The sequence below is a fragment of the Elgaria multicarinata genome, chromosome 2 (assembly GCF_023053635.1).
Source record: "Elgaria multicarinata webbii isolate HBS135686 ecotype San Diego chromosome 2, rElgMul1.1.pri, whole genome shotgun sequence".
Lineage (NCBI taxonomy): Eukaryota > Metazoa > Chordata > Lepidosauria > Squamata > Anguidae > Elgaria > Elgaria multicarinata.
Window position 1 is genome coordinate 3,193,800 of NC_086172.1, and position 16,806 is coordinate 3,210,605.

The 16,806-nt window shown below is 41.9% G+C and overlaps 1 protein-coding gene across 2 annotated transcripts in view; it reads left to right on the forward strand.

The window, feature by feature from the left end:
• ITGB2 (integrin subunit beta 2) overlaps positions 1 to 16,806 on the forward strand; it is an 84,876-nt gene that overhangs the window by 54,802 nt on the left and 13,268 nt on the right. For both annotated transcript variants that reach the window (XM_063115928.1, XM_063115929.1), the window contains 2 exons: positions 1,159 to 1,299; positions 14,910 to 15,097. In XM_063115928.1, the coding sequence (XP_062971998.1) occupies positions 1,159 to 1,299; positions 14,910 to 15,097 (329 nt within the window). The remainder of the gene's footprint in view (positions 1 to 1,158; positions 1,300 to 14,909; positions 15,098 to 16,806) is intronic.

The window sequence follows — 16,806 nt, forward strand, 5'->3', positions numbered from 1 at the left end:
ATCCTGTCCCTTCCGTCCCTTCCGTCTTTAAATGGCCGTCTTTAAACTTTAAATGGCCAATGAGAGGACCTGGCACCAATGACTCCTGGGAGTTGTAGTACGAGAAAAGGGCAACCCGATCTTATGCGTGTTTACTCAGTCGAAAGCGACTGAACGAATAAACAACAACAACAACAAGCCTTACTGATTTCAGTAGGACTTATTCCCTCGTCAGCGTGCATGGGACTGCAACATTCAGGAGGAATTAGGGGCCCGGTTGGCTGCCTGCGAGGCAGGCGGGCAGGGAGGCAGCGGCTCGCTGCCATAGCAACTCGGCTCCAAGCCTGCCCAGACTCTGGCGGCATGAAGCTATCAATAAGCTCCCTCAGGAGGAGCAGCCCCCCTCCTCCCCAGAAGCCGTGCCTTGCGGGCAGTCCTCGCAAGAGCAAGGCAGCCTGCACGCACACAAAGGAATCGGGCAGGCAGAAGTTTGCGCGCTGCTCAGACCGACTCAGGCGCAGCCGCAGCAGCGGACCTTTCCTCCAAGTTCCAGGGCAGCTGCTAAGCGAGGGGGTGGGCTGGAGGAAAGAGCGACTAATTGTTACACACGTTGGAAGAAGCAACGCCTTAAATAGACTTGAGATGGAGTAAATAACAGCGCTCAAAAGCCGGGAAACTGCGATTTTAAAGTAAGCCTGTGTGTCTCGATGAGCTTCGGGGCGCACTCGAGACGCACGCAAGCGACTTCACAACGACATGTAGATCCGGCCTTCGTTAGCTGATTCAGAATAATGAAGGTTTCATAGCTCACCGACAGGGTAGTTCTCCCAATGTACTCCTTCTTCTCCTGGAAGATCCTTCTCAGTTCTTTCACTTATCGCAGGAAATTCAGTATTACCTATCTGAGTCTCTGCTCACCTCTGCTTCAGCATGTTCACCTAAGTATAATGGTGATGACTTGACAGTCCTCTGAAGAAAGGGGAAGCTTTCATATCCATGTCAGTTGGAGATGAGCCTATCATGACTGGCTCCCCTATTCTCTCAAGGATACACTTTTTCACACACAGTAACTGAGGCAGTGGGGAGGGAAGTTGCAGTCATTATTCTCTTATTTTTCTGCATGCATACTTGGCTTCTACCTTCAATTCTTGCTTCAACCATATTCTCATTTCCTTGCAGAATTTGTCTTCCAAAATTATTTTAGACCATGGACCTTTGCCAAACTTCATCAAAATCTCATATGATTCTTTCTGCCCTAACAAAATACATACAAAGGATAAACCAAGAGGGGAATGTGACAACGTCAAGATAAATGATGAGGTAGGAGATGACTACATGTTTCTGTTCAAAATTGTTCTGACTGCAGCCGGTGTGCATGTTGAAAGAAAAGGCCCATTTGTACTTTATTCATTCCGGAATACCCTCACTTTGGAAGTGTGCCTACCTCTCTCACTGACAGCATTTAAATGGGGCATTAATACCTGGTTGTTTAAATCTACTTCAAGTTGAAACTACTATTAATTAGTTGATTGGCTGGCTGGCTGACTGATGACTGGTCTGTATTTTATGTGTGTATGTATATATTTTATGTGTGTGTGTGTGTGTGTGTGTGTGTGTGTGTCTATATATATCTCACTCATATTTCATCATTGTTTTTAATCTTGTAAGCTGCATTTCTCTGCCTGGAAAGGTGGTATATAAATAAAAGCCACAAATAGAACAGAACCAGCTCAGAATGCTGAAACAAAGATTGCATTTGTAAAAAAAAGCCCAACATGTTTTGGCCTATTTTTACTTTAAGACCTTTTTCAGAGGGCTGTAAAATAATACAGAACAATACATTACTAAAATAGCATAGAATGTTTAACATAAAAAACATTTAGAACACTGCAGATAAGCCTGTGTATACTTACTTATAAAAAATGCCTGTAGAAAGTCTTATAGTAAATATCTCCTATTAAAATTCGCAGGTGACTCAGTGTTCAGAAGGGTGTGGTTTATATTCTATCTGTTACAAATGTTGCATTTTTGGAGATGTTCCCAAGATACATCAATTAGCTCAAGGCCTCTGATATCTGGACAGGACTGAAAACTACAGGGATATCTGAAAACTACATAGGGGAAGTCTGAAAGGAGATGTCTGAAAACTACATAGTTGTTATAGAAGTGGTAGAAACTCAATTCATCATATAGTCCCTGAGGAGATAGGATGTTTAATCTGAAGATACATCCCTTTTCCTTTCTCAGCAGGATATTACCATCTTTCCAGTACCCAAAATCTAAATTCTGTTGCAAGATGTTTACACTCAACAAAATGACCAAATTAATATTACAGAGGTGTTCACCTATCCATTTTTTCAGGTGCCTTATTGTTTTACATACATAGAACTTTTGGCATTTGCACTGGATAGCATAAATAACATAATTGTTGCTATGGATGGTAAAATGCTGTAAAAGATATGTTTTATGATTGAATAGAACTGCAAAGTCAATCATTTTAGATATAACGCCCAGGTGGATGATGTTCCCTGGGCACAGATGTACCTGATGAAATGTTTGCCTATGTTCCCCGAATTCACTTCTCATCAGCATTGTGTTAACTGTAGACTTCATACCATGGACATCATAAGATCCCAATTAACTTCATTTAGCGACCAAAGGGTTACATGTATGTATGTTGTTGTTGTTGTTGTTTATGTGAACTGCCCAGAGAGCTTTGGCTATAGAAATGCAATAAATACATAAATAAATAAGAAGCAGAGGAGGAACAATGAAGCTGGCATTCTGCTCCCCTAGGCGTCTAATTGCATAGACCCAGTTTTCCTGTGCTAAGCAAACAGAATTGAAGATTTAGCAACCCTATTTTACGAAATGATTATGTATCATAAGGTGTCTTCCTTTATTAGTAAATAGAGCCCTAATATACCCTTCATCTTTATGCCATTTTCTGTGCATGGGAACAGGTGGGCCATCAGCTGCACACAGGTATGGAACCAGTCACCCCACTACCAGTCTGCCATTACTTACATTACTGCACAGGTTGAAAAAGAAGTTCAAAGAAATAACCACACACATCAGTGGACTAAGGTTGAACCATGCACCATGTCATTTTATGACAAGCTGCTAACTATCCTGCTTTGCAGGAGGGATGTGATGGCCATTTATACTGCTAGCAACAGAATTTCCTTGCCACAATCACAGAGATTCACGCATCTTTCTCCAGCCAATGGTTCCTTCTCCCCAACTCCAGGTAGGTTAGGGTGGGTTGAACCCTACATGGGACAGCCACCTGTTTCAAGTACTCCTAAGTCATATAGTGTCGCATCTGCAACTGTCTCCAGACCCCCTGATTCTGGGCCACCCCAAAAGTGTTCTGTATTGAATTGCTTGGCACTACAATACCCCCTTCAAGTCAGTCACTGCTGCCCCTATAAGCTGCATTTCTAAATCCAGGACAAGCAGCCCCACCATCTTACCTACTGTGCCACGAAAAGCTCCCTGGACATCTGCTGCACAGTCTGAATCCAGGGATGCCTTCTCTAAAACATTGGAAGTGCCATTCGGAAGCCAATGTGGAGTGTACCTTTCCCAGGTTGGAACTGCAACTTCCTGGGGAAGCTATGGATTTTGGCCCTGAAAAGAGTAGCATTCTCCTGCCTACTCAGCCCACGCACCTGAGGAAGAGCAGCGAGTGCATCATGATATCGCTGTTATAGACCAGATGGTGGTCTACTCTATCACTCACACCAAAGCACCCCCGGAAGTCTTTGGGATCAATCTTAAGAATTGGCTCAAGGGCATGAGGGTATTGAATTACCACTACTTGACCTGGACTTGGGGGTGACTATTTGTAGATCCTACCTTTCACTAATTTACCACTTCTCAGGAGAGTGTGGTGGTGATTTGCCTGAACCAGAAGCTGCACTTGTGAAAGAATGCCCTCAGCTGCCAGCAGAATATCCAAGAGCAGCATCCGTATAGCCAGGGGAAGAGGAACTGGAGAGCAAGCTTCTACTAACCAGTGCTCAAAGGGCTGCTCAGCTATGGAACAAACAGAAAACTGAGCAGGTGCACCTTGCAAGATAAGCACCACCAAAGCATAAGGGGAGCATATATGTTAGCTTTTCAATAAATGGATGAAGAGGAAAATAGAAGAAGAGATGGTGACCATCTGTTGACGATCTGGTCCACACGGATGATAGCTGACAGTTCATGAAGGTATGGAAGGCTTGGATTGCTTGTTTGTGCAGTGAATTTGAGTGAAAATTACAGCAACAGAAGTGCATTGGAAACCGGACGTTTACTATCCAGCTTCTTGGTTTCACAGATTCCGTCAACATGTATATGCGTAGTCAGTGAAACTGTGAGTGTGATGAGGAAATATCAAATAGTTCTGACTGTAGTGGGCAAGGAAAAGAAGACTGTGGAATCTGCAAGTAATCAAATTACTTCAGCACCAATATCATCCCTCCACATAACATTAGCATATATTGCAATTTTTGGTCATGATCTGAAACCAAAGGGCTGCTTACACATGCTCCAGAGCTGCACCTGTTTTGTTAGGCCGAAAGCTATTCCCGTCAAATACACAAACTTTCCTAAATGAAAAAGAGAGTTTGCATAAGAGAAATTTAAAGAGAAATCCTTTTTTTAAAAAAATAAACACCTGACTTGCTGAGAGCACTTGCCCTATAAACTATTCTCCTGCCAAATTCTCAAACTGTCTGACTATTTGAATAGGGCATTAGTCAAGGGACTTTTGAGTAATGGCCCCTGGGTCATTTTCATGTTTAGAACTTGCCTAGTGTATAAGCTAAAATTCTTGACAAGGGGCACACACGAAACAAGGGAATTATGTTAAAGGATTTCAATTTTTTATTTCAAATTTTTTAAAAAGGAAATTTTAAAGTCACAATTACAAACAATTCCGTCTGGAAAAAAGTTAGATGACCACAGAAGAAATCAATGTGGCTCCCCAAAAAGATTAGAGATGACCTGAAAACAAAAAAGGCCACATATAGGAAGTGGAAGGAAGACCAGGCTACAAAAGAAGAGTACAGACAGGTAGGCACAGAAGTGCAGGAATTGCATTAGGAAGGCTAAAGTTGAGAATGAGCTGAGGCTTGCGAGGAAAGCAACAAAGGTAGGGCTGAAATGCTCAATTCCTACTTTGGCACGGTCTTCTCCAAAAAAACGGGTCTATGAACCCCCTGACAAAAATTAAGTACAAGCTGAAGGGGCAGGATTGCAGTTTGAGATGGATTAACAAATGGTCAAGGGACACCTATTTCTTTGAACGAGTTCAAATCTCTGGGGCCCAATGCACTGAATCCTAGACTAATAAAGGAGCTGGTGGAAGAACTCTCAGAACCACTGTCAATCATCTTTGCAAAATCATGGAAGATGGGTGAAGTGCTGGATGACTGGAGGAGGGCTAATGTTGTTCTAAGTTCAAAAATGAGGAATCTGGGTAATACAGAACAGTTAGTCTGACATCCATCCCTGGGAAAATTTTGGAGCAGATTATACAGAAGTCAATCTGTACTCATGTTGAAAACAATGCAGTGATTACTAGAAGCTAGCATGAATTTGTCAAGAACAAATCCTGTCAGACTAATCTCATCTCATTCTTTGATCTAGCAACCTCCCTTGTGGACTGTGGGAATACTGTGGACATATGACTTCACTTCAGCAAAGCTTTTGACAAAGTACCACTTGACATTCTGATCAGCAAACTAGCTAAAAGTGGGCTAGATGGAACAACTAATTGGTGGATCCACAGTTGGTTACAGAATTGGACTCAAAGAGTGCTTATCAACAGTACCTCCTCAAACTGGGGGGAGGTAACGAGTGGAGTACCGCGGGGCTCAGTCCTGGGCCCAGTGCTCTTCAAAATCTTTATTAATGATTTGGATGAGGAGGTGCAGGGAATGCTTATTAAATTTGCAGATTTATTTATTTGTTTATTACATTTTTATACCGCCCAATAGCTGAAGCTCTCTGGGCAGTTAACAAAAAAAACACCCAGTTTTGTTCAGATGACACAAAATTGGGTGTGATAGCTAATACCCTTGAAGACAGAAGCAAACTTCAAAGTGATTTTGATAGGCTGGAGTGCTTTGCTGAAAACAACAGAATGAAATTTAATAAGGATAAATGCCAAGTTCTACACCTAGGAAAAAGAAACCAAATGCACATGCTACAAGCAAGAAAGATCCTGGAAATGTTGTAAATCACAAGCTGAATATGAGCCAACAGTGTGATAGCAAAATAGCAGGATGCAGACAAGCTGGAGGGGGTTCAGAGGAGGGCAGCAAGAAAGATCAGGGGTCTGGAAAAAAAAGCCCTATGAGGAGAGACTGAAAGAACTGGGCATGTTTAGGCTAGAGATGAGAAGGGTGAGAGGAGACATGATAGCAATAATAATAATAATAATAGTAATAGTAATAATAATTTCTTACCCGCCTCTCCCTCTGGATCGAGGCGGGGTACAACACAAATGCAAAACACTGTAAAAACATAATTATTAATTAAAACATATAAAACTAATCCATTATTAAAAAGCAGCACATTATTAAAAGTCATCTTAAAATTCAATTCGATGGCCTTGTAGGCCCCTTCCAACTCTGCTATTCTATGATTCTATTATTATTATTATTATTATTATTATTATTATTATTATTATTATTGATGATTATCATGATGTTAAGGTAGAGAGAAGGTTGGATGAGTAAGTGCTCCAAGAAAGGACCCAGTGTGCTCTGTGGAGAATCAGTAAGGGGGGGGGGGCAAAGGTTCCTTGGTGGTGAGGCGAGGATAATGATACCAAGGTAGGAAATTCTATTGGTGGGGGCAGTTAAATATCAGGATAACAGATCAAATCGAGGGGGATAGTCCGGGTAGAGGAGGAGCAGAGGCCAAACAAGGAAAAGGAGCTGCAATAGTGAAAGCAGGGAGCATATGGGGCTGGGGCGGAGAAGGTGAAGGGGGGGGGGGGGTCAGGGTAAGCAAAAACCACTGCTCTGTCAGGTGAAGCAAGCAACACACTGAACCCCACACTGAATCGCAATGCAAACCGTACCTTAAAAAACAAGGGGCCTTGTTCGTTGCTTGATAAAATATTTGCAGATGGCGATCTGACAAGAGGGAGGGCTGAGATTTTCCTTCCAGAGCTGGCAAAGGCCAGAACCCTCAGTGGACCAATCGGGGGGAAAAGGCTGCTGACATAGCAAAGACGCAAAGGCTCATGGCATGCGAGTTGTGCCACAAAGGCCATGCTGGGAGTGGATGGCACTGGTGAATGGGAAACAAGCCATGACAGGGCTTGGAGCACATGCTTGTCTGTTGGTGCCATTGTGGGTTAGCAGTCGAATAACCAAACTACTTGTGGCTTGTTCTCAGGGTGGCTTATTGTGATGTATAAACCAACCCAATGGCTGGGTTTGCATGAAATGGTAATGCATGAGCAGGAACGAGCCTGCACGAAGTGTCAGGGTTGCATGCTCCCCCTGCTCTCCTCCCATGTGACTGAGAGGCATAAAAACTGAGCTTCAGTTTCACTTCAGCAGGCTTGTGAACCAGGAATTGTGATTTAAAATAAAATTCAGTTTGCTTCGCAAACCACAAAATCAAAATAAGGGTTGAAGTTTATTTGTTTAGTGATTAACTAGAATTTATTATGGTTTGCATGTAATGACATGTTAGGAATCTGGTTTCTTGTTCCTCCTGGCCACACCTAAAAGGTGAAGAGGAAAAGGGAATGCTCATGCATGGGCATATTGTTGCGCATTTTGTCCTCAGAAAGCTAAACTATGGTTTAGGGTTACATGTAAACTCACCCTTCATGTTGAATGTCTCTGTGTGTGTGTTCATGTATTCGTGTTGCAATATGCTGCTGTTACTTGTCATTTTTAATAGCATCTGTAAGAGTCCAGGATCAGGGCCATGGCCTTGGTGGAGAGGATATAACCCATTCTGCAGTTCTGATGAAAAATGGTCACTTAAGGCTAATATAGGTGTTAATAGAAGCTCAGGCAGGGCTGTTTTCATTGGAACTATGATGGAGATTGAAAAGAACCCATCCTCTATGCCAGTGGTCTTCAATTAGTGCAGACCAGAGACCCACCTTGGAACCCACTTTCACAATTGTCCAACATGGTGGCAACAGCTTGCCACGACCCGTCTCGACAGATTTCGTGACCCACTTTTGGGTTGCAACCCACTGGTTGAAGACCACTGCCCTTATGCAACTGTCTCAGTCCAGGTGAGGGCCTTTATGGTTATTATTTTTAATGTGAATTTAAGTTGATGTAAAATGTAATTTGTTCTTAATTTAAGATGCAGTGCTTTTTTCCATTTTTGTATTGTGAATATTAACAAAACAGAATAAAAAATAAATCATTAAAAACAAAAACAAAGAAACGTTACATATATAGGAATATCATCATTTTTTCCATCAGATATAACATTCATTTTAAAAAAGGGGGGTTATGCATAGGTTTCAAAAAAAGCAGACCAAATATCCTTGTATTTATCCAGTTGCAAGTCGCGCCAATAGAACACCCATTCAACTGTTGATAGTGTTGTTAAGTCCTCAGTCCATTGCATTATGGGAGGTGAGCATTTATCCTTCCAATGTGATATGTTTCCTGACTTGGAGCTGAGCAGAAGCAGGGAAGAGCAGCTGGCCCAGCTCAAGTAGAAGCTAGGAAAGTAAGCCAGTTCCCAGAGAGCGAGCGAACAGGAAGAGCAAACAGGAGTTTGACAGGGGAGTGTAGGGGAAGAGGAGACCAAGGAAAGGGGAAGAAGAGAAGCCTCAAGGAAATCCAGGAGGCTGCCAATTCAAAGAGGCCGTGTGCTTGCCATGTGCTCCTGAGTGCTGAGTGAAGAGGGTCAGTGTGGAGAGTTGCTGCAGGACCTGAAGGGGGTGTGGCCTGATTGCTGATTGTACTTTGTACTCAGCAATCAGTGGCCTGATTGCTGTTGATTGTTGCTGGCCTCCCAGTGACCTCATTCTGTTTCCTGACTTGGAGCTGAGCAGAAGCAGGGAAGAGCAGCTGGCTCAGCTCAAGTAGAAGCTAGGGAAGTAAGCCAGTTCCCAGAGAACGAGCGAACAGAGAGCGAGCGAACAGGAAGAGCAAACAGGAGTTTGACAGGAGGAGTTTGGCAGGGGAGTCAAGGGGGAGGCCTCTAAGAAAAAAAAGAGGGGGGGAAACAAAGAAAAACATAAAGAGAACCCAGACACACAAAACCACAAACACACACACACACACAAAAAAAACCCACCCAAAAAATCTTATTTTCCCTTAAGACATACTCATATAGTTGTGTACCTTCAGAGAGGACAGGACAAAGTAAAGGCAATTCCACTATAATCAGAAAGGAAAAAACAAAGCAGAAATAGACAATATGGATGGAAAGGAGCCCCTAGAGGTGGTGACCTGCAAAGGGTGTGCAATGTTCGTGTTTCTGCCTGAGCTCAACATGGCGTAAACCTGCAACAAGTGCAAGCTGGTGGCACTTTTGGAAGAAAAAGTGAGAGGACTTGAGCGGCGGGTGTCCACCCTCCAAAGAATAAGAGAAGACGAGGAGTTCTTAGACTGAACGATGGAACTGCAACAGCAACAACAAGCACACGAGATTGAAGAGCAACAGCCAGCAGAAGCAGAAGTGGAGTATGCTGAGGGGAGGAAAGCCAATGAAGAGGAAACTCTCTGGAAAAGAGTGACAGTTAGGAGCAGAAGAACTAGAAGGCATTCTGCACCGGTGGAACCATTAGAGTTAAGCAACCGCTTTCAGCTTCTGGAGGATGAGACTGAAGGACAGTTTGCAGAGGAAGAAGTACAGGAGACACCGTGCAACAATGAACAAGAGGCAGAAGGTAGGTCAACCAAGAAGAAGAGAAGAGTAGTCATTGTAGGAGACTCCCTGCTGCGTGGGATTGAAACCCAAGTATGCTGTGAAGACCCATGGACTCGCCAGGTGTGCTGTCTCCCTGGAGCACAGATTAGAGATGTGACTGAAGTGTTACCGAAGCTCATAAAGTCCACGGACACATACCCCTTTCTTCTCATCCACGTGGGAACAAATAATGTCGCCAAGCAGAGCTACGAAGAAATCATTTCAGACTTTGAAGCTCTGGGAAGGAAACTGAAGAACTTTGGGGTCCAGGTAGTTTTCTCATCCATCCTCCCGGTTCTTGGAAGAGGATTAGAAAGCGAAAGAAAAATACTCTGGATGAATGACTGGCTATGAAGGTGGTGCCGACGTGAGAGTTTTGGATTCTGGGACCACGGGCTACGCTACTTGGAACATGGACTGATGGCAAGGGATGGGTTGCACCTCACAAGGGCTGGAAAGAATGTGTTCGGCCACAGCATGAAGAACTTGATCAGGAGGGCTTTAAACTGAATCCTGTGGCTGCGGGAGACGTAAACCTCAAGGCAACAATGGATGAAGGCCAAGGCACCACAGTACAGAGAACAGCTCCAATAGTGCCCCAAAATAGCGTCCGCAACAATGTAGGAACAAAGCCAGACTATAAAACACATGGTCTTCGATGTCTATATACTAATGCCCAGAGCATGGAAACAAACAGAACGAACTTGAACTCTTATTACATGAAGGCAAATACGACTTGATAGGTATAACTGAAACTTGGTGGGATGACTCCCATGACTGGAATATAGCAATTGAAAGATATAACTTGTTCAAAAAGAACAGAAGAAATAGAAAGGGAGGTGGAGTTGCACTATATGTTAAAAATACCTATCCCTGCACAGAAATACAGGCGGATCAGACTGGGAGCCCCATTGAGAGCATCTGGATTAAAATAAATGGGGCAAGGAATAAAAAGAACATGATAATCGGAGTCTACTACCGACCACCCAAGCAAGGAGAAGACAAGGACGAAACTTTTGAGAAACAAATTGCCAGTGTTTCAAGGAAGTGTGATGTAGTAGTGATGGGGGACTTCAATTACCCTGATATCTGTTGGGAGACCAAAAGCGGCCCTTCCAAGAAATTCCTGACATGTGTGGGTGATAACTTTCTCCTACAGAAAGTGGAGGAAGGAACTAGAGGATCGGCAATCCTTGACTTAATATTGACCAATAGGGATGACTTAGTGGATAAAGTGGCAGTTACGGGAACTCTGGGGGAAAGTGGCCACATCATACTTGAATTCTTGATTATGAAGGAGACAAAAGTTGTGTGTAACCATGCACGTACTCTGGATTTTAGGAAAGCTGATTTTAATAAACTCAGAACTATGATAAGTAAGGTCCCATGGCAAATGAGCCTAATGAGAAAAGGAGTGCAGGATGGGTGGGAGTATTTAAAAAAGGAAATTTTAAAGGCACAGTTACAAACAATTCCAAAAGGAGAAAAGATAGGAGACAACAGAGGAAACCAATGTGGCTCCACAAAAAGCTTAGAGATGACCTGAAAACAAAAAGGGATACATATAGGAAGTGGAAGGAAGGCCAGGCTACAAAAGAAGAGTACAGACAGGTGGCTCAGAAGTGCCGAAATGGCGTCAGGAAGGCTAAAGCTCAGAATAAGCTGAGATTAGCGAGGGATGCTAAAAGCAATAAAAAGACTTTCTTTATATATGTGAGTAGTAAAAGACAGAGGAAAGAAATGGTGGTTCAACTGCTTAATGAGGATGGCAAATTGATAACAGATGACAAAGAAAAGGCTGAAGTGCTCAATTCCTACTTTGCCTCAGTCTTCTCCCAAAAGCGGGTCTATGACCCCCCTGGAAAAAGTGAAGCAGAAGTTGAGGGGGCAGGATTACAGTTTGAGATTGATAAACAAATGGTCAAAGAACACCTAATTTCCTTGAATGAGTTCAAATCTCCAGGGCCCGATGAACTGCATCCTAGAATAATGAAGGAGCTAGCGGAAGAACTCCCAGAACCTTTGTCTATTATATTTGCAAAATCATGGATGATGGGTGAGGTACCGGACGACTGGAGGAGGGCTAACGTTGTCCCTATCTTCAAAAAGGGCAAAAAGGAGGAACCTGGGAACTACAGACCAGTCAGTCTGACATCCATCCCTGGGAAAATTCTGGAGCAGATTATAAAGAAGTCAATCTGTAAACACCTTGAAATCAATGCGGTAATCACTAGAAGCCAACATGGATTTGTCAATAACAAGTCCTGTCAGACAAATTTGATCTCATTTTTTGATAAGGTAACCTCCCTTGTGGACCGTGGGAATGCTGTGGACGTCATATATCTTGACTTCAGCAAAGCTTTTGACAAAGTACCACATGACATTCTGATTAACAAACTAGCCAAAAGTGGGCTAGATGGAACAACTATTAGGTGGATTCACATTTGGCTACAGAATCGGACTCAAAGAGTACTTATCAATGGAACCTTCTCAAACTGGGGAGAGGCAACGAGTGGGGTACCGCAGGGCTCAGTCCTGGGCCCAATGCTCTTCAACATTTTTATTAATGATTTGGACAAGGAGGTGCAGGGAACGCTTATCAAATTTGCAGATGACACAAAATTGGGTGGGATAGCTAATACCCTTGAAGACAGAAACAAACTTCAAAGTGATCTTGATAGGCTGAGTGCTGGGCTGAAAACAACAGGATGAAATTTCATAGGGATAAATGCCAAGTTCTACATTTAGAAAATAGAAACCAAATACACAGTTACAAGATGGGGGATACTTGGCTCAGCAATACTACAAACGAGAAGGATCTTGGAATTGTTGTAGATTGCAAGCTGAATATGAGCCAACAGTGCGATATGGCTGCAAGAAAGGCCAATGCTATTTTGGGCTGCATTAATGGAAGTATAGCTTCCAAATCACGTGAGGTACTGGTTCCTCTCTATTCGGCCCTGGTTAGGCCTCATCTAGAGTATTGCGTCCAGTTCTGGGCTCCACAATTCAAGAAGGACACAGACAAGCTGGAGTGTGTTCGGAGGAGGGCAACCAGGATGATCAGGGGTCTGGAAACAAAGCCCTATGAAGAGAGACTGAAAGAACTGGGCATGTTTAGCCTGGAGAAGAGAAGATTGAGGGAAGACATGATAGCAATCTTCAAATACTTAAAAGGTTGTCACACAGAGGAGGGCCAGGATCTCTTCTTGATCCTCCAACAGTGCAGGACACGGAGTAACTCAAGTTAAAGGAAGCCAGATTCCAGCTGGACATCAGGAAAAACTTCCTGACTGTAAGAGCAGTATGACAATGGAACCAATGACCTAGGGAGGTTGTGGGCTCTCCCACACTAGAGGCCTTCAAGAGGCAGCTGGACAGCCATCTGTCAGGGGTGCTTTAGGGTGGATTCCTGCATTGAGCAGGGGGTTGGACTCGATGGCCTTGTAGGCCCCTTCCAACTCTGCTATTCTATGATTCTATGAATATAAGTGTTTTAGCTTTCATAAGGGCTCTGAAAATTCATTTGTGCTGACTATGTGTTAACTTCCAAGAAGCCATTGGGTAGTTTAGGAGGACATGCACATTGTTCCATATTAAAGTTTGTTTCAATACAAAGTTTATCCTTATTATAACCTCCTCCCAAAAGGGGGCAACTACTGGGTATCACCAAAAAAAATGAATTAAAGCCGCATTAGGTGCATCACATCTCCAACAATTATGCAAGTTAGACAAACTCTTATTGAAAAGGCATTGTGGAATCCAATAAACCTGAAACAAGATTTTTTACTGAATAAGATGTAGCCTAAGATCCATAGAAGCTTCAGATACAGAGGCTAGGGCAACAATCCATTGATTAGGCAACGTAGGACACTCCATTCCTGTCTTAGACCATGGGTATCATATGTATTTACACCACTAAATGCTTATATGTATGGCTCATGGATCGATAATAATAACGGAGGCTCTGAAGTTGTGAAAGCAGCTGTTAGATCAATGTTCTTCACCCAGGGACGAGATCCAAACAGCCCCTAAGCACGACTCCACACTTCCAGCGACAGAGAGTTCAAAAGCGCTTTATTGATTAATAATCAAGGTCTGGTCTCTTCAAAGGGAGCAGTCAGACAAAGACATTGGGAATACAGCACAGCATTTGAGCCTGCAAGGGGCAGGGCCCTGTTGCAGCATAAACCAATCAGAACAACACTGGGGCATAGCTAATTTCTGTTAAACAATCCCCTTTGCTCTACTCTAAGCAAAGTTACTGTAACCTAACCTCTGCTCTACTGTAAGCTAACTTTTGCCTGGAGCTGAGGCCACTGTTTTCGTTAGATAAGAGAGACACAAGGAGACATCCAAGGAGAATACTCAAGGAGACGCTCTCGCATACGTGATGCTTCGTTTGCTGCTTAATGGCTACTTCATAGCTTCCTTTAGAAAATGGAGGCACCTATGCTAACACAGCCAGACCAAACTTAGATTCCAGCAAGTGTTGCAATTGCAAGTATTGACATTCAGCCATAGTAGGTAAATTATATTTAGCACGTAAATCAGAAAATGACAAAATCCCATCGTCTGGGCCTATTAATTGACCCAAAGTAAAAATAATTTTATCCATCCATGTCCTCCACAAGAACACTTTCTAATTCTTAAATCTGGATTTCCCCATAAAGTCAATTTTGCATGAGAAATGGATCAAACTAGTTTCAGCTAACTTTTGTAAACTGCTCAGAAAGCTTTGGCTATGGGGCAGTATATAAATTTAATAAATAAATATATAATAAACTGTAATTGACATGATATTATACTCCATACCTCTCTAGCAGCCAAGAACCAGTGCTTTTTGTGTCATCTTTCAATTACGCCCTTAGGATTATGTCCTCAAGCTCTAGTCTAGTACTGGATATTAGATGAACTTCCAGCCCTTCTTTAACATATAAGAGATACCTCCCCAGCCTTTCCCTTAAATACTCCGGGACTTTTCTAATTATTTTTTAACTTAAAATAAGACTGTTGTTTTTTTCTTACAGATTACCTTCCGAGTGAAAATTACAGCAACAGAGTGCATTGAAAACCGGACGCTTACTATCCAGCCTCTTGGTTTCACAGATTCCGTCACTGTGTATATGCGTAGTCGGTGCAACTGTGAGTGTGATGAGGAAATACCAAATAGTTCTGACTGTAGTGGACAAGGGAAAGTAGACTGTGGAATCTGCAGGTAATCAAATTACTTCAGCACCAATATCATCCCTCCATGTAACATCAGGAGATGCCAACCCTATTGCACATTTTGGGTCATGATCAGACTCCAAAGGGCTGCTTACACATGCTCCAGAGGTGCACCTGTTTTGTAAAGCTGAAAGTTATTCTCATCAAATACACAAACTTTTCTAAATGAAAAAGAGAGTGTGCATAAGAAGAATTTAAAGAGAAATCCTTACAAAAAAAACTGAATTGCTGAGAGCAGTTGCCCTATAAACTGTTCTCTTGCCAAATTCTCAAACCTGTTTGGCTGTTTGAATAGTGTTTATAAATAGAGAAGGCAGTAGTTAATACAAACAGAATGCAGACAAAATGGTGCACAAGGCACACAGCTACTATAATATAAATGTTAAAGACAAAGGTGGGGGTGAACAGTTATAGCGAACCGAAGGTTTTATAATAAGAACAAAAATTCAATATTATTGTAACAAAAACAATCTTTAGCAGATAGCATAAAAGTTATAAACAATTGCAAAGTTGTACAATTGCAGTAACAATCAATAATATTGAGACAAGTATAGGTCTCTTCAATATTTCAAAACCTAATAAAAAATACAATATAATGTGGTTACAGTAGGGATTTACATTGTATAAGTATCTTCAGTATATATGGACCTTTTTTAAGAGGCTACCGGTATATAATTCCTGTTTTCGCATGTTGCTTCCTCAGAAACACTGAAAAGAAATAAAAATAGATAAAAGTCTTAACAAATTAAGTCTTAAAAATAAACAAATTAAAAATCCAGTCATAATATTGTTGGTGCACCATCTAGCTTAGGGCTAATGCCGTGGAAAAAATGGGGAGCGTTCAAACCTCCATTCCATGTGGAATCTCTGTAAAGAAGTATATGTGCATATATATTTTTTCTAGGAAGAAAACTTTAACCAATAGTATTTTTTATCAATAGAGGAATAGAGAAACTCCAACCTTGAAAGCCCAGACAAACACCTCAACCAGATTCTTAATGAGCAGCTGGTAGGCTTTTTTTAAAAGCCCCCCTTTTTTTTTTTTGGTAGCTGTTAGGCTTTTTCAAAGGCTTTTTTTAATCAGTGGAAAGCTGATAACTAATTGGCAACCAGCCATGGTTAACCCAAATAAATGGAATAGTCTAAATTGATATTGAGTCCATTAGGCTGAGTCCATTAAAAAAGGGCAAAATCTATTCCGCCTCTTTTTTGAGAAGTAGTTTATTATAATCATACCAATTGTGTTGGTGAGTATAAATCCTGTCAATCACCAAAAATTTCAAATCATCATAATTATGTGAATAGTTTATTAGGTTTTGAAATATTGAAGTGACCTATATGTGTCTCAATATTATTGATTGTTACTGCAATTGTACAACATTGCAATTGTTTATAACTTTTATGTTATCTGCTAAAGATTGTTTTTCTTATAATAACGTTGAATTTTTGTTCTTATTATAAAACCTTTGGTTCACTATAACTCTTCACCCTGTCTTTGTCTTTAACATTTATATTATAGTAATTGTGTGCCTTTTGCACTATTTTGTCTGCATTCTGGCTGCATTCTGACAATTGAGTACTGGCCCCAGGGTCATTTTCATGTTTCATACTTGCCTAGTGTATAAGCTGGAATTCTTGACAATTGGCACATACAAAACAGGGGAATTGCATTAAAGGGTTACATTAAATAAATATTCT